Here is a 27899-nt window from a genome sequence, read left to right as displayed (position 1 = left end):
TTTCTCTAGAGAAATTTTTTGAAATGAAAAAGGGACAATGTAAAGATGCTCTTGAAATCTACAAACGATTTCTTACTCGAATGACCAGAGTATCAGAGTTTCTTAAAGTTGCAGAGGTAAGTGACTTCCAGTCTTCTGGAGTCTGGCACTTAAGTATTTTGTGAATTTTTTTAGCACCTATATAAAATATTAATTGCACTTGTTAAGCATCTGACTCACTGTGTATAAATGTGAGGCAGTATAGAAGTTCCTGGATCTGCTTGTTCAGCTCTTCTTGGACTAGTTAAGCCCTGCTTAGGACTTCCACATGTCTCTACTGTGCAGCCAGCCTCAACTTTCCTGGTAACATAACAGATGATATGACTTCAACTATATCAGTATTTCTTGGAAATGCTGTAATAAATGCATGCTTCTAGGACAGGGTTGAACATTAGAGGAAGGTACAGCAATTAGGCATAAAAGCATAATGATTTTATAAGTCTGCTCTTTAAGTCTTTGCAGCCAACTACAAGTTAAGTGGAATGTGAGATTTTCCTGGTTTTGATCCTTGTTATCATCCTCTTCTGTGGATAATACAAATATTACATGGTTAATTAACTCTTTTGCTGGGCTCTCATTTGTGGTAGTTGGCTCCCTGGCATAAGATGCACGTTTTCCATGTTTCATGCTTCATTATAATGGACAGCAGTAATGAGCTGAATAAAAAGTTTGTTTCTTTGCTAATTTACTTAACTATTTATGAAGGAGCCTGCTAGACTCCTTAATGGCATGTAATGTCTGATGTGAATGTTGAACTTGAGGGAGTGAAGTACTTCAGACACCTATAGGTCAGCTTTGTGGGACAGGGATTATAGTGACTATACTCCAGGATTACTAGATGCAGTGGAGCTTGTTCTTCTGCAAAAGCTGAACCAGCAGGCACTTTGAAGAGCCGTGGTGAAGCAACAGGACAACTAATAGAAGATTGCAGACTTAGACCTCATCTTGCTGTATTTGAAATGCTAGGAGAGAAGGGCAGAACAACAAAGTGACTTGAGCTTTAGCAATTTTTTAAGTGATGTCTTCTAGGATTTGCTCACTAGCTAAATTTCAGAGAACTTCATTAGGATAGTCAGATGTCTGGATAGTACGTGTTCGGCAGTTCACCAATGCTGTCCTCTGAGACAACAGTGTATGACCAGAAAGCCCTGCCGGACTTGCAGTATTTTACCTAGGTGGAATCAAACTAATTTTTTTTTTTTTAAATGGATATTTAATTTGTTAAAAAAAAAAACCCAACTGCTGAAGGTTGTTGAAGGTAGCTACTGGAAAGATGGGCATCTGCACTTGCTAACTTTGTAGTCTTTTTCTATAGAAGAAGTGCATTATAGGTTGAAGAGCGTACCACAGTTCTAGTCAAAATTAGGGCCTGCTGCAGTAGAATAACGCACTTACATTTTACCTCTTTTATATCCACAGCAAGTTGGAATTGACAAAGGCGATATCCCTGATCTTACACAGGTAAGCTTCTCTTGTAGTCTTTTTGGATCTGTGTAATAACTAAAAGTTCTATAATTAGGAAGCACACCAGAAATGTAAATGTTGGTAGGAAGTCATACCACCTAACATTTTAAAGCCCTCCCAACTTGCAAATAAGAACTGCCTAAAGCTATTTTTGAAGACTGATATAACTAAAATAATGTCTTTCACGATGACTTCTGACCTATAGTTGAAGGGTAGACTGTTTAGTTCTTTCCCTGCTAAAGGGCAGATTTTTGCAGCTTGTAGCTTAAGTTCATTTTTGACGACAGACTGCATAGAGATTGTGGTGTGGCTTGCTTCATAATCTCTCCCTGACACAGTCTTGGTCCAGAGATGAAATTCAGAGCAGCACTAGCACTACTGTCTTGGTCTAGGCACAGTGAACTTGAAGTTTAAATGCAGAAGTTGTGATTTGATTGCTGAACTTCTCTGTCAGTATGCATCAAAACTTTTAACATCATAATTCACTTATGCTGTAGCTGCTTAAATTCTGTTGTGCTGGTCCATTTTCAGTGTCACTTGCAAATTGGCCTGGGTGCCTGGCTTTGTGCTTAATGTGAAAAGGATACTTACTTGGAGGAAGAGATCCATGCTGTTCACTTGTGGCAGTTTTGAAGCCAGTAAAATTGGAACAGAAGAGCAGCCCAAACTGCTTAACAGTTGTAAATCCTAAGTGTCATAACCTATGAATGTGTAGTTTTTGAAAGCCTATTGAAAGCCTGGTTTAAATCGGCATCAGAATAGTGGTTCTCTTGGTTAAAAAAGCCAGTTAAAAATTCTGAAAGTGAGACATGATGTGAAGGTGGAGAGTTTTAGTCTTTATGGGTTTCAGATGCTACGGGGCTATGAAGTCTGGCCATTCCTTTCAGCAGAGGAAAGCTTAGACTTCTAGCAGCATGTGGAATACCAAACTCAATTCTGAAATAGCTGAAGTAGTATGTTCACCTAACTCTGTACTTCAGGGGCTCTTTTTTGACAAGATCCAGTCAATCATGAACTAAGTCCTTGAACCAGAAGAACTCTCCTTAAGCTCAGTTAATGAAATATGCTTTATAAATTCCTGTAGCACTTTTATCTGCTTCTGCTTGTGTTGTGTCAGCCTTCTGGAAAGGCTGCCTGCTGGGACTGCACAAGCCCTGTTCTGCATCATCAGTCAGTGCTGCACTTGCTCAGTGGCCCCTTAGTTACTGCTACCAGAGGGTCCATTTCACCTCGTGAACCAACGCTTTAAAATATAATAGAATAGTTTCTTTGGAAGGAAGAAATCTACAACGATCGTCTGGTCCAACTGCCTGACCGCTTCAGTGGTCTTCTCAAGTAGTCCCTCATAGCTGTATTCTCCCAAAGGCTGCTTGGGACTCGCTTGCTAAGGCTAATCTGCAACATGCTGTGGATTGTGTATAAGACCTAGGCAGTGTATTTCAGTGAGAAATAAATAAAAGGTGAGAAATAAAACTGAATTTCAGCTAATAAGTAATATATGACATAATTGTGTATAATATCAACGGTATACCTAAATTCCTAAAGCAAGCCATGGCAACAGTCAGTAGTATTCCACAAGAAGTTGGTTGTGTTGACACTTGATGTGTGTACATACTCTGTAAATCCAGTCACAGTACGGAAATACAAGTTGATAGCTGTCATCTTTGGACTTTCTAGTTTGGCTGCAAGGTTTTGGAGGCTGAGGAGGCATCTTGGCAGCTAAAGAGCTTGGCTCATTTTTATTTATTAGCAATTCTTAGAGTATGGCAGTTTTGCCCCAAATAGCTAGTGGGGAACCCATACCTAAGGTTCCACCACAATGCTGACTGATAGATTAGTCTAATGTTGAAGCAGTATCTAGAAGAAATTAAGCAATGTTCAGTGTTGCAAATTGGATACCAGACAATATTTAATTTCCAAATAGTTGCATCTGGGTAGAAATTTTCTGAAGCTTCCTCTGTGAATTCTGTTTGACAGATGAGTTTCGTATTACCTTGTTGGCTTTTAAGAAACCTGTGAATAATATATTGGAGAGCAATTCAGAGTGTGTGGAGGTAACTGGTAACAGAAAAAATGGATTTTTTTTTTTTTTTTTTTAAACATAGCTTTCTGCTGTATCTTATGCTATAGCCTTTTTGAATACGTAGAAGTCTGAATTTTTTTTTTAAGCAAATGAGGGCCTTTGCTTATCTGTTTCTTGCTGCTGGAGAGTTCTTGTAACAAAGTCACTTGTGTTTAATAAAATTCTTTCTTGTGGTCAAATTAGTTGAAAATGAATAAATATGCCTATAAAAGCAGCAATGGTTAAGATGCTTCTGCATTGCATATGTACGTGGGACATATTTAAACTCAAGCCATCATTTAAGGATTTTTTGAGCTTTTAAAATTTCTGCACGTGTTAAGTTACCCTACTGCTCAGTTTTAATGCCAAAATTAGTATGCAGACACTGTAAGTACACTTAGCTGTGCATTGGTACTAGCAGGTTCTAAGCATCCTGAAACATCTGATTTAGCCAGCTAGCTGGTTTTCAGCATACTGTACATAGGAGCAGTGGATAGTCTATTTTCAAGCATCGGAAACTGACTTTTTTGATGCATATGTATACCCTGAAATTAAAGACATAATTTATGAAAAACACCATAGGTATTGCTGTCGGGAATTTTGGTTGATCTGAAAGAGACTGATAAAGAGAATTCTCCATTTAAAGACTGTACCACTGATGAACTGGTAACCCTGATGAAATACTTGACTATTACATGCTACTGTATCTCTCAAGGGTTTCCTCCTTGCTTGTTGATCTTGTAGGAGTCGTCTTATCTGGACTCTATTTTTATACTGGAGTAGCTAAGCACGCTGTCGTTTGCATTTATGACTACTTTTCCTATCTGCCATTGTAAGAGCAAGTGCATGCCTGGGGGTATTGCCCCAAAAAGATCAGGGAGGCTTGAAAAAGCTTAGTTTTTGTAGATGTCTAAAATAGTAATCTTTCTGAATTTTGAGTTAGCTGCTGGGCTCAGTAACCTGTCCCTGGCTACCATTTTGAGAAGAAACAGCTACAAGGCTTTGTGACATTGGGAGTCTTCAACCAAAGGTAGCTGCTTTTGGGGGCATTGGAAAGGACTTTTGGTTTGTTTTGTTTAGATTGCAAATATTATCTAACCCTCTGATCATGAAAGAGATGTTGGAGGTCTTGACTAAAAGCAAAACTGAAAGGATGACCTTGTACCTATTACTTTTAAAATTAACCCTGTGGATGCCTGTGCTGTTGTCAATGTTTAACACTGACTCAAAGCATAATCAGCAGCACGTCCTGGATTTAGGCTTCAGGTGCTGTTTAGTAGAGGTAAATGTTTTCTCTCTGCAAATTTGGACACAGTATTAACTTTCAAAAGCTGTCTTTGCCTGAATACTTCTAGCATGGAAATCCACTATTTTCACAGTGGCATAAATAAAATAACAGCATGAGCATGCACATGGTGGACTTCAGGGAAGTTGGTGCTGGATTTTGAAGTATCATTATGTCAATGTATTGTCTTTAGAAGTGTAACTTTCTCTTTGCTTTCAAGGCTCCTAGCAGTCTCATGGAGACCCTTGAGCAACATCTAAACTCACTGGAAGGAAAAAAACCTGGCAACAAGTAGGTATATATGTTGTACCATGTATCAAGCCATAATAGTAACAATGTGAGGCTAGCTGACGTTTAGGTTTGCTTCCCCCAACCTCCTTTTGTCACTTAGCTGGAAAATAAGCTGTGGTAAGACTAGGCATTTGCTTTCCCTTACAAAGGCGTCTTAATGGCAACTTTTTTTTTTCTTACTGGCGGGTGGGGGGAAGCAACACACCTAACAAACAGACACTTTCCAAAATGAAGTAAAATTAACTATGGAAAACGCCTAGAAGGAACTGCTTTTCCCTGCTGCTAAGAAGGCTTTTATCATCAAAATTGATTTGTTTTCTAATGGCTTTGCATCTTCTTACTAGATACTTGTCATGGCTAAATCTAGGAAGGATTAAGCTAAACCTGTGTTTTCTCTTTTACTGTTGCTTTCCTTGCAATTTAGCGAAGGGTAAGTACCTATGTTTACGTATGACTTGCATGCAGACATGGTTATGTTTTTTTTAAGATGGCTTGAGCAATTTGAAATAGATACCTTCTTTAAATTTTACCTTAACTGTTGCTTGCTTTTGTATATAGTCATTAAGTTATTTTTAGTCATTTCTGTCTTAGCTCCAGATCTTCTAATCAGTTCTACAGCTCCTAGGACTTATCCAATTCAAGTAACCTATAGGATGGATGCTAGTTCAATACTGGTGCAGTTTTAACTTCAACTCCTCCTTTCATCTCTTAGATCAAAGCAGCTCTAAAAATAAGTAGCAGTATTTCCATACCTTATAATAATGGAAGTAAACAAATCCACTGACGTACATTTTAACTTATGATTAAGGCTCTGTTGGTTAGTGTTAGTGTGACTTTTCTTGCATGTGGGAGAACTTTCAGCTTGGACTTTCCAACTATCTGTTTCCACACTTCTAAATATCACTATTTTAAAGTAACTCTGACTTTCTGTAAAAGAACTGTAGACTTTGAAAATTTGCTGGCGCATCCTCGGAAGACTTATGTTAGATAGCTGCTTCCATGTTGGTCTTATTCTGCTGCTGTTGCATGTTTTTATAATATGGCGATGTCTTGCCCCAGTAATTCTTTCCTACTGGCTCCTGTAGGCCCTAACGCAAGACACTTGCATGCATCTCTGCCTTTCCTCCGTTTAGTAGAGCTTATTTAAAAAGCCAAATAATCCTGTGATACCAATTAGCTTAAAAGATTCATTTAAGCTTTGAAGTAACAATTTGCATTCCTTGTCTAAAGCGACACATGAAAGTTTGAGAAATGGGGAGGGCATGCGATTGTAGAGATCTTCAGAACGCTGTCATGCTGAGCTTTTGTTTTTTTGCATGAGTTTTGATGACTAGAAACATAGTTTCCAAAAGTGTACTTATCTGACACCCCCCCCCTTTTTCTCTCCCCCCCCCCCCCCCCCCCCCCCCTTAGATCTGGGGCTCCTTCTCCTCTGAGCAAGGTAAATACTGTCTGTTGCTGTACTAATTAGTTCTTGTTCAAGTGGCATGCTTTAGGAGGGCATAAGGAGTTAACTTTCCATCTCCTAATCTGCTTTTTAGACTTCACTACCTAGGCCCTACCTAAGTGACAAAGTTGCATCTTTAAATGGCCTTGTAAATAATGGCCCCGTAAAAGCACTTTGCTGCCCTACTCTGAAGGACTGTAGTACTTAAACCAGTGTGGGATTTGATGGTCACACTTTGTGGAAAACATAAAAGATACCCATAGCTTTGTCTCAACTCTTTTTTTTTTTTTTTTTAATCCTCGTGTGAGGGAGAAACTTACTCTGGCTATTTCTCCAAATTCTTCACTCCATTTGCAGCTTTTTAGGAGGAAGCGCTGACTCTTTTAAAACCATATTTATGTGAAAAGCCAAGAAAACTTTCATCTGATACACCTAATTTCAGAATTGACCTTTATTAGTGAGACTGCTCACCTTAACGTAAAGCAAGATTTGCCAGTGAAAACGTCTTGGTTTGAGTGTCAGATAAAATAATGAGCTTTACGGTGTTAGTAATAGTAGTTCCTGGTATTCCTGAAGCATTGCCAGGTGCCGTAGTCCTGTATCTAATAACAGGTGTTGTGCAGGAAAAACTCAATGAAAACTTCTGAATCTGAGGGAGACGGTTCAATGGTTGATTCTAGTGAAAGCTCTTAAACTTCTTTCCAAAGAGCACTTTTAAAAAAAAAAAACAAACCAACCAAAAAAAACCTCTTACCCAGTACGGTAGCAGTTGGTGAGAACTACATTATGGCTTAGAAAGTGTTTTTACAATGTTAAGTAACCCCCCTCTTCCCTGGTTCACATGAAGAATTTGGACCAATTTAGTCTCAAACCTTAGTAAACGCTTGAGGAGAGTCTAGAAAGCTTATATCCATCTCCTGCTAGAGTTGTGATGATGGGATGGCAGTAGCAGAACTCAAAAGAAAATCAAGTCAAATTTGCCATTCTTTTTCTTTCTTGGAAGTGGTCAGAATGGCAAACAGTACTAAACGTAGGACTTGTTTCGTAGGAAAAGGATCTCTCTAACGTGTGAGATGCTGTAACAAAGCTTGTGGTATCTTTTAGAATTAAATTGACACTCTTCAAGGTAACTTGAGTCTTCAAGTGCACAGAAGAGTTGCAATATACTCTCCTGGGTGTCTGTCCTTGCCATACTTAAGGTATCTTTACCCAGAATTGGAGGAGCTGATGAAGCAAAATCACAGGCTGAGCTGCCTTTTGTATCTTCCCAAGGACTTAACCGTTAGCACTGTTGATGGCTCTTTAAACTCTATTCAGTCTGAAGGTTTACGTACACACTTTTAACTTTGTTTCTAACCATTTCTCTTCTCCCACCATTTCTATGGTTAGAGTACTAAGGTGCTGTTGTGGACGAACAGATATTTCATTCTGTGCACAAAATGAAGGGTCTGACAGATGTAGAAACAAACCCACAAAAATTCTTTGTTCCTCCCATCTTCAGGGTGGTCTTAAAACTGAGAGGAGGGAGTTTGCGGGGGAGTAAACTATTTTCTTGCAACTTGCTGAGAATCCTTTGACACATAGGAACTGTTAGTGACCCTAAGGGGATTTTAAAAGGTGGGTAAGGCAACTCCAGATCACAAGTCTCTGAGTTAGTTGCCTAGATGTTGGGTGAGTCTTGAACCCAAGGCACCAAAGCTTATATGAGATGGGCCGCTGGTGTCTGCAGGTGCTCTGAATGCATGCAATAGGCATTTCCTCTTGAGCCAGGCATTGCTAGGTGGAGTCACCTTGGAGTTTCTCAACTCCACCACCTTCTGAAAACTTAGCCCAGTCTTCCTTAAATTCTTTCAAAGGGGGGAACAGCTCACAATAAGATGACCTGGTGTCAAAACTGGATTTTTCAAGTATGTGAATCTGTGCATGAGTTGTTTGTGGAGAAATGCTGGTATATTGAATGTATATTTAAAATATTTCTCCAGTCTTCTCCAGCCACAACTGTTACATCTCCTAGTTCTACTCCAGCAAAAACTATTGATACATCTCCTCCAGTTGATCTTTTTGCAACTTCATCTACAGCTGCTCCAGTCAGGTAGGTTAAAAAGCATATTTGAGTTACTGAGCTTGATGTAGATGCCAAAGTCACACTTGTAACAGGAGGCTTGCCTTCAAGATTTTGCTTACTTTACAGGTAGCGTACATCAGTACTGAATGGGCTACGTTATTCTACCAGTATAGATCACAAATGAGTGCTAACAAAAAAAAAAAATTGTGGCTATTCTGATTTGCTTTCAGTGTAGTAGTGATGTTGTACCATTCCCAACATAAACTTTTAATTGAATAGGCTGAAGTAATGTGCAAATCCAAAGTAGTCTTTGCTGACCTTCAGTATTCTGTTTCTAAAACTGCTGAATTAAGATTCCTTTTTCTTGCTGTTCAAATCGGTTAATGAAGCACAAAAATAATGAACATTTGGAGATTAAAATAAAAAATAAACATTTGACCAATGAAAAAATCTGAACCTTGCTTTCAAGTCAAAACCAGAACAAACCGCTGTTGCTCATTGTACTGAGCAGAAATGAAAGAACTCTAGACATGTAAAAGCTCTAAGCTTGAACCAAAAGTTTGAAGGCGTGACTAACTTCAGTTAAATGTCAGATGAAGTACTTCACTGAAGAAAGAGCTTCTATTGTTTGTTATTTAAATGTTCTACATGAACAAGACCTTGTTTCCTAAGCAAATATCTGGCTGGCTTAAGTCATACAAGTTTTACCAACTCTCTTCTACCTAATGCCTATTTATTGCCTGGAAATGCGGGTTTCTTGTTTTCTGACATGGCACAATGAAATATTGAAGTAGAATGGAGCTGTTTTCAGTCGCAGCAGTTACTTGCTCTGTTCTTAGGGACCACCTGGGATTTTGGTTTTGGGGTTTTTTGTTTTGTTTGGTTGTTTTTTTAGGATTGTGAAAGTCTCATAGATCTGTTACAATGTCATTATCAACTAATGGAAGTAAGTTAAGGTCCCATCCTGGGGTGTAATTATTCTTGGCACTTACTGCAGTAGAGGTGTTTATGGCCACTGCTTTAATCCTAAGGCCTGAAAAAATGTCTCTCAATGGTTTCATCAGCCATCCAAACTGAGGGTAATTCCTACAATCCAGTCATGATTTTTTTTTTTAACGTGATTAAAATGGACAAATTCCTCTAGTATTTAACATCTCTCTTCCTTTCCTTGGCAGCTCTTCCAAACCATCCAGTGATCTTCTGGATCTTCAGCCAGATTTTGCTGCTACTGGGCAGGCAGCTCCAGCAGCCCCTGCTGGAGCCACTTCATGGGGAGGTAGAGAAACCTCGCTGTCAGCATCTCTTCTTGCAGTCTCCGTCTTCTTGCCTGGCTGAACTGAAACCTGGCTCTTTCTCTGCTAGCACAGGATGTTCCCAGCTCACTCCCAGGCTTCTGCTGACCTGACAGTCAGGCATCCCTTCTCAGGAAAAGGCTACTCCTTTTTCCAGGGATATGCATAATAGTATAAGCTGCTTATAAGGGCCTGATTGCAAAGCTGGGGGGAGCCAGGATTATGTGACTAAAAGTGAGCAGGAAGGGGATGGCTGAAGGTGAACAGGTAGGGTAGGCACTTTAAAACAGAAAAACTAGAACTGCTCGTGTGCTTATTGGCAAGGTGAGGGCAGAAATCAACTCTTCTGTTCATAAAGCAAAGCCCACAGATCAGTAGGGGGAGGATCAAAAATATCTTTTAAAACAAAAATGCATCTAAAGCCAATGGTGGCAAATTAGTTCTGCTGCAAGTGTGATTACCTCTGACAACCCTTATTTTATTAAAATCTTCCTTGTCTGCTAAGAATAATAATATGAAAATAGAAGCAGAGGGCTAGGTGTTTTCAAATAGAAATATCTAACCTGCTCTCTGAAATCTGAGCTCTACGGTGAACTGAGCCGCCTGTTCCAGGCAGCACTAGCAGCTGGTGATCTAAAGAGGACCTCAATAAATGTAGGCAACGTTCACTCCTGTCCTGTGGAGACAAGGAATTAGGCCAGTAAATGTGATTTAACTTACATAGTTGTAAACCCACTGTGGTGTAATCTTAAGAGATCTTCACTTGTGTAGCAGCTTAATGAACTCATCAGCCCTCTCACAGCAGGAATGCTACACTGAGTCATGCTGGCTCTGCTCTGAATGCTAATACTGGGTACTAGTGGTTTCTGCATTCCCTATTTCTGTTCTTAGCTTTAGTTCATTAACGATGACATTGTATCTCAGCCACTTCGTTATGACAGGATAGCTATAGCTGTCACGTAGACCATGTTTTGCATATTCCTATTTAATCTCTTGAATTGATTTTTTTTTTTTCCAGAAGTGTCAATTTTATTAACTGAAATGTAATCTTACCCAGACAGCAAGTCCAAAGAGTCATCTATTCTAGGATGCCTGGGACTAATTATTCTGCAATTTTTGATTGCGTCCTATTTGTCTTGCTTTGTCATTGCCAAGTACTGGAACACAAGCTTTTGAGATGTTCGAAAGAGCTCAGGCCTCTCAGCTAACTTTTTTAAGCAGTTGCTCATTTATGCAAAGTAAATAGCCATTAATATTGTAAAATACTGATTCGCATTGCAATTGAAAGCTGATTTATTTGGTTTTTTTGCTTTGCTTTTTTGGACAAAGCATCTGTAGTTTGGAACTTAGGTGGTTTTATTCTTTTGAATTACTGAAAACTTTAAAATTGACTAGTAATGCACCTATTCTTCTTATTCCACAACGGAAGAGGACAGCTAACTTTTTTCCTTTGACCAAGATTATCACTAACCTCATCAAGTATACTTCAGTCTTATCTTTCAGAATAGCATTTTGGTAACTTAGTAAGCTTCAAGTTTGTCTGCTTTACTGCTGGCAGGAGTCCAGGTATGATGACCTGTTACTGCACTGGAATCTTGCTGCTTTTTTTTTGCCTTTTTTTTTTTCTTTTTTAAACTCTTTTAAAATAATTGCCAAACACCATGTCAGACATGCATAAATTGAGAACCGGAATGGCTTTGTGAAAATACTGAAATTTCCGTTAATGTTTCATCTGGTAATGAGGAAACCTTTGAGCCTGTGTTAAGGGTTGGGTTTTTTAATTTACTTATTTAAACTAAATCTGCAGGATGAAGCCGGTAGTCGTTATAAATGGTACGGTCTCATAGGTACTACAGAGCCTTCTAATTAGTGCAGGTGAGGCCACATCAGGAATACTGCATCCAGTTCTGGTGTCTCCTGTTTAAGGGAGAGGGGGTTGGCAGAGGGCTACCAGGACTGCAGGGATCTAGAGCACATCTCTGCAGAGGGAGATTGAGAGCTGGGCCTCTCATCTGGCAAAGAGGAGGCTAAAGAGGACTCTTAATAGTGGCCTACAACTACCTGAATGGGAGTTACAGAGCAGAGCCAAAATTTTCTTGGAAATGATAGTTGATCATAATGAAGGGTAATAATAACAGTTTGCAGCTTCAGAGGTTGATTGGACATGAGGAAAAAAATTATTTCACTTGGAGGGTAGGGCAGTACTGGAGCAGATCCCCGACGCGAGCTAGTGGACTGTCCATTCCTGGAGATTTTTCAAGAGCTGACTAGGCAAAGCCATGACTTCCCTGATCTGGTGTGGGCGTAATGTTGTTCTGAGCAGGAGGCTGGACAAGATGACCTTCCTTCCACCCAGGACTTTTGGGAGGATGTTTAACAGTGCCTCCCTGCTACTTGAGCTTCTTCCTCGTCTGCAAAACTTTTCTGACCCACAGCAAGTTAACGTGGGAACTCCATGAGAAAGTAGTAGGGGGAGGACACTGGAAGAATTGCTGCAGTTCAGAATAGCTAGGAAAATGTGAATATCAAATACTTCAAGATGCAGCATCAAACTGGCACTCTTAAACGTCACATAAACCTCAGGAATACGTCACCAACAAACGATCCTGCTTTCTCAGTCTCACTGGCAGTGTAGATTCTATGTATTCTGGCATATAGTGTATATTCGGTATAGTATACTGTATATTTAGTGGTTTATACAGTACACTGTCTATTTTGTTGTATACCTACTATATTTCTGAATACAATAAGTCATCTAGCAAATGAACTATAACTTGTGAAAATCTACGCTTCTGTGCTAACAGGAGATGGTCAAGGTAGGGTAATAAGTTGCCTGCAGCATACCACAAGGTGAATAGATAGGCATTTGGCAGGCAAACTAGACTGTAGTATTACAAAAAATACAGTAGGTCAAATTCTGCATCCTCGCGAGATCTGACTCTCGGATATAAAAGGAAATTGACTTGAATTTCTGCTCTGAGCTTCCTTGCAGTGTGCCCTAGAACATGGATTTGCTATTAGTATTGTTAATTTAATATTACTATACAATAAAGCATTGGTTTTAATCCTTCCCATATTACGAGTAAGTGTAGATTGCCATGCTGGATAATTGTAATTTCACTGTGTTGTGATCTATAACATAACTGGATAACAAAAATGCATTGAAGAATTAGCTAATAGAAGGTAAAAGTTTGCCAACAGTTGTTTCTTTCAAGTCTAGCTGTGTGACGTCCTCCTGGTGTGCAGTAATGAGATACCAGAGTGCTGCATTTTTAATACACTGTTACGCTCTTTCAGAATGGTATTTTGACTTACCTCAGCTTGTGCAGTCAGTCTCAAGTAGAGCTCTCCTGAGGAACCAATTACGAAAATACCTACATGTAGTTTCTTGGTGCCTTTTTAACAAGCGTTGTAAAATAAAGACAAACTTGTGAAAATTGAGCTGCGCTTGCTCAAAGCATTTTGCTTCCTACATACTGACGCACAGTAAAGCATCTGGACTCTGTGCTTGCTGTTCAGTGTGGATCAGATGAACTCATGACCCTGTTAGGTGCGCAATGAATCTAGCAGCAACACAGAGCTACTGGTTAGTAAATAGGTAGTTGTTGAGCTCAGACTAGTCTAACTGCAGTATAAAAATGTAATAGGCCAAACTGGTTAGTTTTCACAGGTCTTTATAGCTTATAGTTGTGTTTTATGTAGGCAAAGCTTCCTCTGTGTTTGAGCTCAATCTGACTGATCTCAGAGGACATCAAACTGTAGGAAAGTCTGTCAGTAAAGATGCTTCAGTGGCTTCCAAAAACAGTTGACTAAGGAACTGAAGTTGGAACAGAGCCAACCTGCTTATGCTGTCAATCATTCATACTCTTCATAGCAAGTGTTAACAGAGGTGGTTGTTTCTGCATAGTACGCTTGCTCTATCACAAATGCAGGAAAAAGCTTTCAAAGAGGAGCTGCTCTTTTTTTTTCTTTTTTTTTTTTTTGCTAAACAGTTGTCTCAAGTACAAGAACCGCAGCCTGTCTGCCTCTCAGAATACTCTCAGAATATACTTGGGGCAGTAGGGATGCCATGTATTGTATCCTGAAGTAACTTAACACTGTATTTGCAAGCTGCTCTCTGCTAGAGTACCCTGGCTTCAGTGCCAGTGTTGTGAAGGGTTCTAGGGCTGATGGGTGGATCACAACAGCTCACTTTGGCAGAACAATAAGCTGAATTCTGTCTACTTTTAATGAATGGAATGTTGATTTTGACCGCTTTCTGACTACCTCGGTCTAGAAAATACTTGCAACTAAGCAGAATTATCTTGAGATTCTCTTTGGTATCTGAGTATATTCTGCTAATAGCTCATTGATTTAAATAAGCTTCAACTATGCCTGTTTACTGTATGTAAGCACTTTATACGTGAGCACTGGGGTTCGTTGGGGCTCACTCTTCCCATGTATGCTTTCACTTGGTGAAAGTCTTCAATCTGTGTGCTGTTAGGCCCAGGAACCTGCATTTAAAATTTTCAGTGTTCTTGGGGGATGTTAGCTGTTCATAAACTTCAAAGAAGTCTACCTACTTTTGGTCTTACTCTCACACTGCTAAGCCGAATGCAAAAGAGAACTAGTATAGTGGTGAACTGGGCTTCTAAAGAAGGGGTTCTTGGCTTTATCCTGGGGTAGCGAAAGGTAGGAGACCTTTCTGTCAACGCTTACAGGCCACTACTTGGTTCTCTCTGTTACAGTTTGAGAAAAGAAAACCAGCTGTGTAAAACAGAAGTGATAAATACTACCAGTGTTTGAACATCTTGCTGATTAGATATTAAGGAACTTATCAAATATGTGAAACTTATATACTGGTTCTGTTTTGAATAGAGCTATGAAACAGAATGAGCTTTGTCATGTAACAATAACTTCTTGAATGTTGGAAAATCAAGTGCAGAAATTATGTTTAACCTAGACATGTCACTTAGAGAATGAACATATGGCTAATGAACATCTTCAATCTGGCAGTTCCACTAATTGGTCTGTTTCTTTATTCTGCTGTCATTTGAATGGACAATCACTAGACCTCTTGGGAGAGGGTGAGTAATATTTTTGATTTCTAAGACTTTTGAATGTTAAGACTCCTTATTAAAAGCTCCAACTTTCTGGAGTTGAGTGATTGTGGTCTCTCTCCCTCTTCCCCTTACTTTTCCTGTTTGATCTTCGTTGTACGGTTGCATATAGATAATCTGGCTGCACTTTCCGGTGTTACCTCTGAGCCACAGATTTCAGACCCATTTGCCCCAGAGCCTAGTGCAACTACTGCTGCAACTACTGATACTACAACTACTTCAGCTGCTGCCGCTACAACTACAACTATTACTGCTGCCACTGCTGAAGTGGATCTCTTTGGAGGTTAGTTTTGTTGCTCTAGTGCTCTACGCCAGCTCATAAGGTAGATGAAGCAATATTGAGTTCAGCTATTGTAACAAGGCCTTTAATTTAACTAACTATGCCAGAGGTGCCTGTGTGTTGGATGCTAGATGGAACAGGAAATGTAGACTGTCCAACTACCTCTTTGTTTGCTGTGCTTTTAGCTAATAGACTCCTCTGCATATATATGGAAATGGAAAACTGTACACCCTTAAGACTGAGTTACCTTATGGTTGAACAGCTAAGAACATTAGTTTTCAGGTCCACACTGGGGTAAGCAGGTATTCTTTCCACATTATTCAATAACAATGCACTGTACTACAATTTTGGGGAAAAGCAGTTGTACTTTCATAGTTATTGCACTGGAGAGGATGGACATGGCAGCTTCCTGCCCCTTCATTACATGTCACGCTTGAGCTGTGTTGTGTTTCTTTTGGATCTTTCCTGTAAATATAGTATTTAGCCAGCTGAAATTACTATATTTCAGCATTCTTGAGTCTGAGTTTTATTTCACATAGCATTAACAGTAAATTAAAGTGGCAATGAACTTGTACTAAATGCCAACTATACAACTACTGTATAAGAAACATATTCTTATAATTTAGTTATGCTCTTTCAGTCTGTAATGTTAACAGCTAGCCTCCTGAGTAAGAATAAAGTCCCCCCTGTATGTTGTCAGCTTTCTTGTCACTCATGGAGCAGGAGGCTTCTCAACAGCACGTCAGAAATTACCTTTTTCAATACTATACCAGCCCAGGTTAATGGAGAAATGTTCTGATTTACAAACTGCTAACATGTTTGAGATCACCTGACCACTGTATTTTTCTAGTTGTCTCTTCCTCTGATGCATACTTCCAGCATGACAGTGGATGTCAAGAATTAGTAATAACTTACTTTCTATCAAAACTGAATTCCAGTATAGCCTCTGTCGGGGTGTGTTCATCTATCGCTTCTAGTGACAGGAGTACTGGAGAGGTCTCATACATCAACAGTTTGATTACAAAGGTGTTTCTTAAAGACTGAAAGGTCCCAGTTAGAAGTTTTGTTTAGGACTGACTTCAACAGACACCTCCAAGATATCCCCACTAAAACTGCTGAGAAGCTGTAGGAAAGGAGTACAACTGCTACCTGCTACTTAAGCCTTCCTTTTACAAAGATGGATAATAGTCCGAGTGCCACAGGATCAGGCAGTTCAGAAGTAATTTTAAAATAGTCGTGGGCAGCAGTTCTGGACACCACGGAGCAAGAGAGAGTCTGATGTTGGTTACTCTCAGAAGCCTGTTGCAGAAGCCAAGGCCTGTGCTCATTAACACCCCTGCAGATGCATAGTCCGTGAAACTTCTGGTGTGTAGATGTTGGGGTTGAGCCAGTCTTGGATACAGCACTTTGAAATTGCATTATTAATTTAGCATAGATACGACTTTTAAAAAAATTAAACGATAGTTAAATGGCTAGAAATCACTGTAAACTTGCAACCAGATTAGAAAAACACCTACCCTTGCCAATTCCAGTACTACAGCAGCAAGATGTACCCTTCTTTTTTTCTAACGTTTCCACTATTCTGTGCTCAGAAAAATGGCTGCTACCAAATCATGTGTCTACTTCCATGTTTTTAAAGTGGCAAAGAGCTGGATGCTTTTAGTTTCTAGAGATTTAACTGATCATTAGATTACTTAGTGGCACATGTCAAGAAGTGGAGTTGCCTTCATCCTCCAATGTGGAAAGAATTTTACTTTTGCAGTATCCAGACTTCTGTGACTTGATCTCTTCTTTTAAAGAGAATGTATTTTGTTGCTCAAATACTATAAATCTTCAGTGGATTGTATATTAGATGAGTACTGACTCTTTCCTAGAACACTTCAGGAAGAAGCAAGGTTTTATTATTTACAATAGCATCAAGTTTCTGGATTTGAAAACCTCTAATTCTCAAGAAGAAAAATCTCTAAACAGACTGAGCAGTGAAGGTACTTTTGCAGCACATTCAAGGCACCCACAGGCCTGACCCTTTTAAGATCCTGGAGTCCATATTGAACTTCCATCTCTCTACTTAATGGGTTTTTTGTTTCTTTTTTGTCTTTTTGTTGGGTTTTTTTTTTCTGAAGCCTCTGCTGTAAGTGATGCCCCATACTAACATTCCTTGTTACTTTAAGACTATGTACAGTGCAAGAAGCGGTAGCTTTTGGACAGACACTGTTGCTCTCTAGCTTTTGTGGTGCTAGTCGTGCTGACACTTAATAACTAGGTATTTGACCTTTGAGGCCTGCTAGTGATACAGTCTTCAGGGTCACCTTAACTTTTTGCAGCTTGCCAGTTCTTAGTTGCTTTACACGGTTCCTTGCGGTGAGGTGTGGAAGGGGAAGGTACAGGAGCGGTGATCTCAGGAGAAAGAATGTAAAGAGTCTGCAGGGAGTGGCTGGGTGGGGAAAGGAAGCTGAAAGCTGCAGGAAAAAGGCAGCCAAGTAAGGAAGAGGAGGAGACTTTGCAGGAATGACTGTTGGCTGTCATTCTCTTGCACTATGTCGCTGGTACTTCAGCTGATAAGAGCCTGCATGCTGCCTATGACTGGACTTTAAGAGGAAAAGCAGCTCTGCATTATGTCTTCATCTCTAACATGGTCTTGGAAAGCAGATGAGAAATGCAGGATTGATCCAGCATAGCTTTTTTTGAAGAGTTCTATCTGGTTAATAAGCAAGCTTTCAGTTACTTGGGCCAACTTAAAGAATTCCATATCTTGTTTTTAAGAGAAACAAGAGGAGGCTGTTTTCAAAGTGCAGCTGGAATCTTTCCTGAGACGGAGAAATCTAAAGGTAGAAGACAGGTGAAATATCTTTAAATGCCATGTATCTCAATAATAGAATTTGGACACAGTGTTTTGGGATGCTAGTGATGTGCTCTTGAGTTGTGTTCTGTTGTGTGATTACACTGTGAGCGGTGCAAGTAACAAGTCATGCAGACACTGTGCAAATGTCAGTTATTAGGCATTCAGATGACATGAATCATAAGCAGGCAGGAGAACTATGGTTTTCCCTCTAAAGAAACTAAAGGCAAAGCGATCAAGTCTTTTTGGCACTTGAGGGCTAATGAATGTCTCTTGCTATACCAGCATGTTCCAGTATAAATTAGCGCTTATTTTTAAAAACAAACAACAACAACAAAAAATCCCATAGTTCTTATGAATATTTTCTAACACTGAGCCTACTGGAATATTTCTTGTTAGCTCAGGTCAGGTTCTCAATGTCAAAAAGTAATGAAGAATGACTGAAGAGGAAAAAACTGTGGAAACAGAAAAAAATTCTTTTCACCTGTACACTTTAGTTCTATGATCTTTCCTATACTTGTGACTTTCCATAGTGTTGTGTCATATGTTGCAGAATACATTAAATGATTATAAGTCAGTGGTATCATCATGTTTGAGTAACTTTTGTCATGTATTGATGCCATGGCATCAAATAAAGCCTGAATTGATGAAATTAAACAGACCACTCTTCAGGAACACTTACTTTGCTGCAGACAAGAGGTATTGAAGCACTACTTCAATATTTCAGAATTTAAAAATGCTGTTGTTTGCATGTCGTTGCAATAAGAACTATTTTTATTTAGCAATTTAAGTGTTACGCAGTACATAATACATACCTATCACTCCTAACAGATGTTCCATGCAGTGTGAACTTGCTAAGGTTTCAGCAACATCTCTTTAAGTTTCTAGGCTGTCTATAAATGCAAGTGAGGATCATGTGCTACTTGATTCTAGAAGTCAAAAGCTAGATTTACTTTTGAAGCAGAAGATGCACAAATGTAAGGAAGTGGCATAAACTGAGTAAATATAGTAACTGCTTTAAAAGGAGAAGATCTCTTACAGTGCTGGATATGCAAAGGTAGGGTTACTATGCCAATATGGAGAAACAAAAAAGAAAATAAACAGTCCAATTATTATTTTTTTAATAATAAAATATGCAGCACTTAATTGTATCCACTTCTGCATGTGATGCTAGATTTTAGCAGAGGGCATCTGTGCAGGTGCAGCAGAGCCATTTGAAAGGCTTCAAAGAACTTGATAAGCATTAACTTTAAAAAAACAAACAAACAAAAAAACAACCCAAAAAACCCCACCTTTGGTTTGAACTGTGAGTTGTAGGGTCACCTGTTCTGGTTGGTCTGTCTATATGCTCATGCAGGTTTCCTGAACTTCTCAGAGTAACTAATATTTGAAGTCCTTAATATGGCATTTTTCCTTTAGATTCCGTTATGAACTTAGGTGTTTATCCCACGTACCATTTAACCCAAGTATGATGATAAAGAAAATGATAATGCTTAGCTAGAACCTTACTCAGAAGTGGCAATAAATAATAAAGCTAGTGCCAAGCTAGCTGTTCCCTTCCATCTGTGGGCTGGAAGGAATTTGTGCCCACATGAATTTCTGCGGCTGTTGCACATGGAACTTCAATACTCTGCATCTGGACAGGAATAGGTGTTACTCTAAGGCTGAAGTGGTCCCAACATAGAACTTATGAGTAACTCTATGCATTCTGAAAGCCCACTTTGTATGAAATCTGGAGTCTACCCTTTCATGCTGGGAAGTAATTATAAGTAGTGTTGACCAACTACTGTGCAGTTGGCCTACAAGCTTGTGTGGATAGAGTGTGTTCTTTTGAAAGAGCCCAGGGTCACCCTCCATCTGAAAGCTGGCCCTATAGAGCGAAACCCAACACACATGACCATACGCATAGCGTATTCTCAAGTAGTACAATTCAAAACTCTTCAGTCCAGTTCTGTGTTGAATTTCTTCTACACAGTGTATGCCAGTGTCTGGTATACATACTATACTGTGATGTTTGACTAATTATGATTTTTTTACTTGGACAACTGCCATCCAGTTTTGTTGTTGTACCCTGTTACGTGAAAAATAGAATTATATTTGAAATGGCTTATTAACAGGCCTTTTTTTGCTACTAATTCATTTTAATTCTATTGTACAAGACTATTAGGCTTTCATCTCTTCTGTTGAAGTTTCAATGCATGTTCTTTTGAGCTTTTTAGATTAACTGGCACAAACTTGTTTTTAAAATGGTTGTTTTCATTTTAAAATTGACACTCAAGTTAAAGCATGTTAAACTTTCCTGTGCTAGTTTGACAGTGCAATTGCGGTATTCCCCAACAGATTTTTTTTTTTTAACTTGTTAACTTTGTAGCAGTAGAAAAATGGCCTTTATGAACATCTTGAAGTATTTAATCTTAATTGCACAGTCCTTTTGTGAAGAAAATGCTTGCCTATGAGGATAGTCCAAATGGCACTGTCCATTAGGACTACTTTATGGAATTAAGAGCTACAGATGGTGGTTTAAGCCTAGGAATAATGCTGTAAAAGTTCAGAGCTTGAAATTTAAACATACTGGCAAACAAAAAAACACAGTCAAAGAGAATTCATGAGCAAGTTGTTCCAAAAGCCCAAAACAGCTGTTTTCCCTGACTTGACTGGTTGGCCTTAGAGGTGATCCTCAAAGAAGGAGATATAAACTATGGCTGGCCAGTAGGTAAGATGAACATTCTTGGTCTGTCAGAAGCAAGCTGAGTAAATATAACCTATGCATCAGATTATGGCTTCAGAAAGATCCAATTGGAATACTGTTAAGAAACAAGTAAGTTCAATTTCTCAGATGTTGCATGACTGACTTGGCTCAAAAGCTACAAGTGGTAGATGCAGATCTCTGCCAATGTAATTGGATTGTTATTTGTAACAGTGCTTAAGTTTGCAAAGCACTACACAAGTGAATTCACAGTTGCAGATTAATCACGTATTACAGGCTTTGAGCATGCCAGTTTTTAATATCTTTATTAACACCAACTTAACTGCCATACCTTTGCTCTTTCTTCATTAGTTAATGTTGGGTAGTACATGAGCATGCTGCTCTGAACCCTTATACAATGAGAACAACACCTTCTTTTACACTCAGAGTACTTTCTGTGGGCAACACAAGAAGCTCGATCTTCAAACCCTGTCTAGAACCTGCTCATGTGGGGTTGGGGGAGACAAAGCGTTTTGCGCTGCGTGTCTTGTCTTGCTGTCAGAGTAACAACATTCATGTTGTATAAGGGGATCTACCTGTGCAATTTAACTTGGTTCTTTTACTATATTTTTCTTCTCTTTATCCTTTTTCCTTTTAATTTCTGTTCTTAAACTGCACCCAAGATGCCTTTGCAGCTTCTCCTGGGGAAGCCCCTGCAGCAGCTGAAGGGGCAGCAGCACCAGCTACCCCAACCCCTGTAGCAGCAGCTCTTGATGCATGTTCAGGAAATGGTGGGTTTTATGTCATTAGATAGTCTCTTGTTTTGCTGTTTGGTTTTTTTTTTATTTAAACTACATGGCAGTGTGTTTTTCTGAAATTTTCATAGTGTTTGCAATTGGTCAAAACAAACCTTAGACTGAAGAGCGTGCTTAACAAAACTGCCTGTTTCTGAGTCCCAGTAACTTTATGCTTATTCAGTAGTGCTAATAAATGATTCTGGCAGTGCTGAGTTTTGTAAGCAGTAACTTCTTAAACTGGATATTCTTTCATCGTATTTCCTGTCTTTTTTGGCCTTGTCAAACAGCCTTTGAAAGTTCTGCCCTTTAGTAACTAGACTGCTCAGCCTTTCAGATGGTCTTTATTTTGGAAAAACATAAGTAACATGTCTGGACAAGTAGGTTAGATGTTAGAGCAACCTCCTTTGCGTGTGTGCGTGTATTTGCAGTATGTGCATTGCCTGTAGTTGCTTTGTTGTTGAATTCCTCCCTCACTGATCCTAAGTATGCATACACATATATTTCCCCTCTCCTTTTTACAAGACCCCTTTGCCCCATCTGAAGGTAGCGCAGAGGCTGCTCCTGAGCTGGACCTCTTTGCTATGAAGCCAACAGAGACTGCTGTTCCTGTAGTTACCCCTACAACTAGTGCAGCCACTCCAGTTCCTGCAACAACTCCTTCTCCAGCTGCTGCTGTTGCTGCTGCTGCTGCTGCTACTACGGCTACTGCCACTACCACTACTGCCACCACTTCTGCTACCGCCACCACCTCCGCTCCTCCTGCTCTAGATATCTTTGGTGGTAATTTTGTTTTTAACTCTTGGATTCTGGTGGATTGATCTGTCAGGAGCACAGAACAAACAAATCATTGTTGCATGCATGCTGTGTGCTAGGCTTTCAAACCAGAGAGCCTATTAACTCTAAATACGATGTGCAAAACTTGAAAGTTCTGCTTTCAGTCCCGCCTTTCAAAGATGAGTTAAAGACGTGTTATGTTCTTGGCCTTAGATTTATTTGAGTCTGTTCCTGATGTACCTGCAGCACCTAAACCAGATGCTACTCCTAGCATAGATCTCTTTGGTACAGGTAAAGAGAGAATTCTTCCAGTACTCTGCTGCTTTGATGCTGTGTATGGTGTAAACTGACTTGAATGATACTTACTTCTCCTCGTTTTTTCTTTCATTTCTGGAAGATGCTTTTTCATCTCCGCCGCATGGAGCGTCTCCTGTGCCTGAGAGTTCTCTCACTGCTGATCTCTTATCTGGTGAGTGCTTGTCTTCACAGGCCATCCTACAGACTTATGGTGGGTTTTTTTTCTCGAGTAAAATAAGATTTACTGCCAATTTACATCTTTAAGCTGAAATACTAAGTTGTGGGTTTGTTGACACTTTGGTCACAAGATTAGCAGCTGCTGAAGATGCGAACCATGAAGTGGCTGACACTGAAGTTGAGTAAGTAATGTGGTTGTTGAGAGAGTAAATCCTCCTCTAAGCATAAGAAAATTCTTAATTAACAATGTTTTCTTTAAAGTACTGTGGTTTTCAGTTGCTGTGTGAGAAACGTATCGCTTTCTGTTTGCAGTTCTGAAGACTGTTACCTGAATTTACCGACCCTGTGGTTCTAACTTGTGGAGCCCATGTGGCTTTGAAATATTTAGCTATCATTGTTGCCTTGCTGATACTAAATATTATTTATCCTATGCTTACTGCAGTGGATGCATTTGCAGCCCCCTCTCCTCTACCCACTGCCTCTCCAGCAAAGGTGGATTCTTCAGGTGTGATTGACCTATTTGGTGGTGGGTATTTTTTCTTTCCTCACCACTTCAGAGTTGAATCACTTCATTTTAATTACCTTTGTGCTTGGCTAAAACTGCAGTTTCCCCTTCTCACAGCTTTTCTATGTAGCATCACGGCTAATACTAGCATGTCCAGTTCTTCGTATTGCACAATAACGAACTGCAAATAAGCTGTCAGTGTGGTCATTCTGTTGTCATGACACCTGCAATTCTGTCTTCAGTCAATGCATGTATGGCTCTTCCTCAGAGGTCCAATGAAAGTCTGTTGTGTTCTTTTTTCTTCTTTGCAACTCTCTATGGTCACGTTGGTTTCTCTGTTCTGTTTCTCAAAGCAGCTGAAGTTTTGAGGGTGACTTGTCTCAAACTGGGTATCTGAATCACAGGATTTTTGTTGGATTTGACAAAATGGAAATTAGGATGGGCACAACCAACTCCAAAGCAACATTCCTCTTCTACAGCACTGCTGAAGTAGTGAATTTTCAAATATTAGTGAAATATTCTTCTAAAAAGACTTAATGTGAGTCAGTAGGTTCTGTCTGGAATTACTCCAGTCTCTCATCCGATGCATTCATCTCCGAAGGGCTTAACCCTCTCATCTAGAATGCTGTGGTTTGTTAGGGTTTTCTGAGAAGAGGCTCAACTAAAAGAAAAGAGATTTCTTTCAAGTGCTGGTTTGTTGCACCTCCTTTTTTCCACCTGAGCTTTGCATCCATGGTACTGCTCTGCAATAAAGATGGCCAAGCACTTTCATTTTCTTCTGATGAATGAAGTGGTTATCCTTTTGTCATCTTTTGTTTATGATAAGTGATGAATTGATGCATTTAATATTGAACTCTTCGCTTTTTCTTGATGCTTTCTGGAATTTCCTTTAGATGCTTTTGGAAGTAGTGCTTCTGAACCCCAGCCCGCAACCCAGGCTGCTTCTAGTTCTTCAGCTTCTGCAGACCTACTTGCCGGTAATAAAGAACTTCTAAAAACTTCTTATTTTAAGGCAAAACTAAGAAATGGTCTTTGAAATCTTTTATGTTCCTTGGGTGTAAGTGGACTTTTGCAGTGGAATAAAATTCTTGTTCGCAAGATTTCTTAGTACTTTAGACATCTTAAATTAAAACTACAGTGATCTATAATGGAGGCACTATACTGAAGTACAAGTTAACTTCCTAGATTATCTTCTTCCCATGCTCTTCATTTTCCTAACTCCTACACAAGCCTTATTTTTCTGTACTGTTTACTGAATAGGAGTGTATACATAAAGTTTCTTTGGCTGGCTCTAGCTGTACTTAAGTTAAGCAGTATTGCAGGCTATGCTACTTATTCCTTACTACTAATTCACCTTTGCTTCTTGGTTGATTTAGTTGAGGCAGGTTACACACTTAAATGTTAAGAGCTTGAATTAATAACTTGGTAGCAGTCTTGCATTTAGCCAAGGAGGGTGGGGTGATGAGAGCTTTTCTGAGCACAAGGGCATAGAAGTGATAGAGACCCTCTCCTTATACTGAGTGGGATGAGGTCTGTGCTAGTGCTGAATGTGGCGTCACTATCACACCTATTTCAAAGGTTGAATAACTGTATTGTTGTAGTCTGCATCCTACAGGTAAGCAGCTTCAGCTGAACTCTGTTTGTACCATTCTCCAAAATTCGTGCTATACCATGTATTTTAGTGGCTATAGTGATTGTGCTAAACAGTTGTGACTCCCCCCCACCCCAGCTTGAAGTTTGTAGAGAACAAGATCCCAGCATGTCTTCCTCAGGTTTAAAGGAAACTAACGCATTTCTGGTTTGAGGAAGACTTGGCTTAGTTTCCCCCATGTTTCTGAAAGGTGAATTTGTCAGTAGAATTAGTTGGTAGGTTATCTTTCATGAACTTTGAAGATGATTGTTAGCTTCGTGCTAACAACACCTTTGACTTTACTTCTGAGCTGGAGTGATAGTCTGCCCTTTATGCAACTGCTAAGCACTCTAGGTATGGTGGGCCCTGACGTCAGTTGCTGTCTGTATGTCTGCAGGTCTCTCATGCCAACTTACACTGTATCAGAAGTCCAACCCTGTGTATGTTTTGCCTTTATATGCTCGTGAGAGGTCCTCCGTTGTATGAGGAATACATAATGTAAGTGAGATACCTCAGTATGTAATCTGCTCTAAGTGCTGTGAGTTGGTACAAGTGGGTGCTTGCGCGCTGAAGCCATCTCAGAAGAGGACACATTTTCTAGTACCTGCTCTAAGTGTGGGCATCACCTAGTTGTGCTGCAGGAAGGTAGAAGTAGTCTAGATGATGATAATGTGTATGTCCATTCTCAGTCGGTTCTAGTGCTGGCAAGCCAGCTACTTAAAGTGGGACATAATGTGTAAATGCATGCTAAAACTTTAGTACAGGCACCTTCAGGATTTTAAGGTAGAAGACCACCTTTTGTTTTAATATTGCTTCAATAGGTCTTTGTATTAGTCTATGGATAGCTTAAAGGTGGAGATCAGGCTTTAACTAGTAGATTCTGAAACATACCAGTCATTTGCAGTTGTGTGTGTTATTGGGGGACTGGGTACAGAGATGTTGTCAGGCAGAAGCTGATTCTGCTTATGCAAACATTACAATACAATATATTTTATGTCCTTATCTGTAACTAAGCTTAAGTTCCAGTAGGAATTATGCTCCAGATGGCTTAAACTTCAGCAGTGTGCTCTCTGAATCTGATGAGTCACATTAAATCAAAACCTAAATTATAAAAGGGATGTTATAAGTCTGAATACTCAAGCAGACCTGAAGCAGTTGGGGTGAACAGATGATTTTTTAAAAAATTTTATTTTATTTTTGCTTTGACTGTACATTCAAAAGGGCTCCAAGTAGATTTGAATATTTTTTGGCAGATACGGAGAGCCTATAAACGTTACAGCATATTGCTAAGCATTTGTTCACCCTAGATAATGGCAGATATACAGCCTGCAGTGTAATCCAGTTTTAAATTTAAGAGTGTCCAGAATTCATATGGTGGCTGAAGGCTTGTCCTTCATGGTTTGAGTGTTTGGTTGTACTAAGTGTTCATATGCATAATGTTATGAGTATACTTACTATGCATCATTGTCTTAAGTGTTCTGCTGTCAAATAAGTTTCTAGTCTCTTCTTGGCTCACTTAGAAAATATGGTAGAATTTTTTTCATACTCTTCTAAGCCTCTTGGCAGATGAGACTAGAACTATGCTGGTAAATACAATAGCCTAGCCATTTTCCCTTCTAGATCTTTCTATCCAATTAAACTGTGTGCATGTGTATCCCAGTATGTACTCTACTAGCATGTTCTTATAAGAAATCTTACTTGTGTAAGTAAAAGCAACCTCAAAATCAGGCAGTTGGGGATGACACATCTAACTCGGTTGCTGCTGTTTCTGCAGACTCACTCTGGGTCTTGTGCAAGCCCTAGACAACTAGGAACTTAAACTCTTAAAGCATTTTTATGGCTTCTGTGCCTGATGTTGCTGTTAAATTGCGCAAGGCTAAAAGCTATGGAATTAAGACCAGTTGTCATGCAAACTTCACCTGAAGCTGGAGAGAACTCTCTTCTGTAGCTGGAGAAACAGACACTTTATGGGGCTTTGCAAAAGCTTACATAACTTTCTAAACAGAATCTTATAAATGGATATTAAGTCATGCCCTGCTGCCAAGCTCCTTGTTCTCACTCAGGACATGGAAAGGATCTAACTGAGCACAGGGTCTTTAGATGGCTCCAGTGCTTTAGGAATTGCTGCAGTCAGCTGCCTTTGTCATCCCTGTATCTTGTCAACCTGCTTCTCGTCTGATTCTTTGGAGATCAGTGCTTGTTTGCAGATAGTTGAATACATGGAGCTTTGCCTTAGGACAGGTGATGTACCAGGAGAGAGTTTGTAGGTAAGGATCAGAGGACGGGCCAGCACTGGTGATGTTATAGTAGGTGTCTGCTACAGACTGCCTGATCAAGAAGAGGCAGTAGAGGAAGCTTTTTTTTTAGGCAGCTGGAGAAAGCCTCATTATCACAGGCTTTGGCACTCACGGGCAACTTTAACCACCATAGTATGTGCTGGAAGGGCAATATGGCTGGGTGTCGGTAATCCAGGGGACTTCTAGAATGTATTAGAGAATTTCTTGATGCGGGTGATCAAGATGTACCAGAGTTCAGTGGAGGGCCACTGAGATGGTGACTGGTGCACATGACATATGAGGAGAGGCTGAGGACGGGGTCCATTCAGCCTTGAGAAGAGAAGGCAAAAGGGAGGCCTTACAGGTGTCTAAACTACCTCACTGGAGGATACAGAGAAGATTAGCCAGGTTCTTCTTGGAGGTGCACAGTGACAGGAAAAAAGGCAATGTGGGTGGGAAATTCCAGTTAAATACTGGATTTTTTTTTATATATTTTTACCATGAGGATGGTTAGATACGACAACAGGCCACCCAGAGAGGCAGTGAAATCTCTTCTCTTGGAAGTGTCAAGGCAAATCTCTGGGCAACCTGATT

The 27899-nt window shown here is 39.7% G+C and overlaps 1 protein-coding gene across 6 annotated transcripts in view; it reads left to right on the top strand.

Annotated features, from left to right (window-relative positions):
• The window catches only part of SNAP91 (synaptosome associated protein 91), a 71436-nt gene that overhangs the window by 28291 nt on the left and 15246 nt on the right, over window positions 1-27899 (top strand). For 4 of the 6 annotated variants that reach the window (XM_076333155.1, XM_076333157.1, XM_076333159.1 and 1 more), the window contains exons 8-21: window positions 10-116; window positions 1459-1500; window positions 5071-5141; window positions 6555-6582; window positions 8571-8680; window positions 9829-9929; window positions 14997-15011; window positions 15157-15327; window positions 21533-21640; window positions 22169-22426; window positions 22634-22711; window positions 22818-22889; window positions 23337-23420; window positions 24293-24376. In XM_076333155.1, coding sequence (XP_076189270.1) covers window positions 10-116; window positions 1459-1500; window positions 5071-5141; window positions 6555-6582; window positions 8571-8680; window positions 9829-9929; window positions 14997-15011; window positions 15157-15327; window positions 21533-21640; window positions 22169-22426; window positions 22634-22711; window positions 22818-22889; window positions 23337-23420; window positions 24293-24376 — 1329 coding nt within the window. The remainder of the gene's footprint in view (window positions 1-9; window positions 117-1458; window positions 1501-5070; window positions 5142-6554; window positions 6583-8570; window positions 8681-9828; window positions 9930-14996; window positions 15012-15156; window positions 15328-21532; window positions 21641-22168; window positions 22427-22633; window positions 22712-22817; window positions 22890-23336; window positions 23421-24292; window positions 24377-27899) is intronic. The other 2 variants (XM_076333160.1, XM_076333158.1) reach the window with 1 other exon arrangement.

Source organism: Aptenodytes patagonicus, chromosome 3, assembly GCF_965638725.1.
Source record: "Aptenodytes patagonicus chromosome 3, bAptPat1.pri.cur, whole genome shotgun sequence".
NCBI lineage: Eukaryota > Metazoa > Chordata > Aves > Sphenisciformes > Spheniscidae > Aptenodytes > Aptenodytes patagonicus.
Note: the sequence above shows the minus strand (reverse complement) of the source record. Positions and strands in the feature narration are given on the sequence as shown.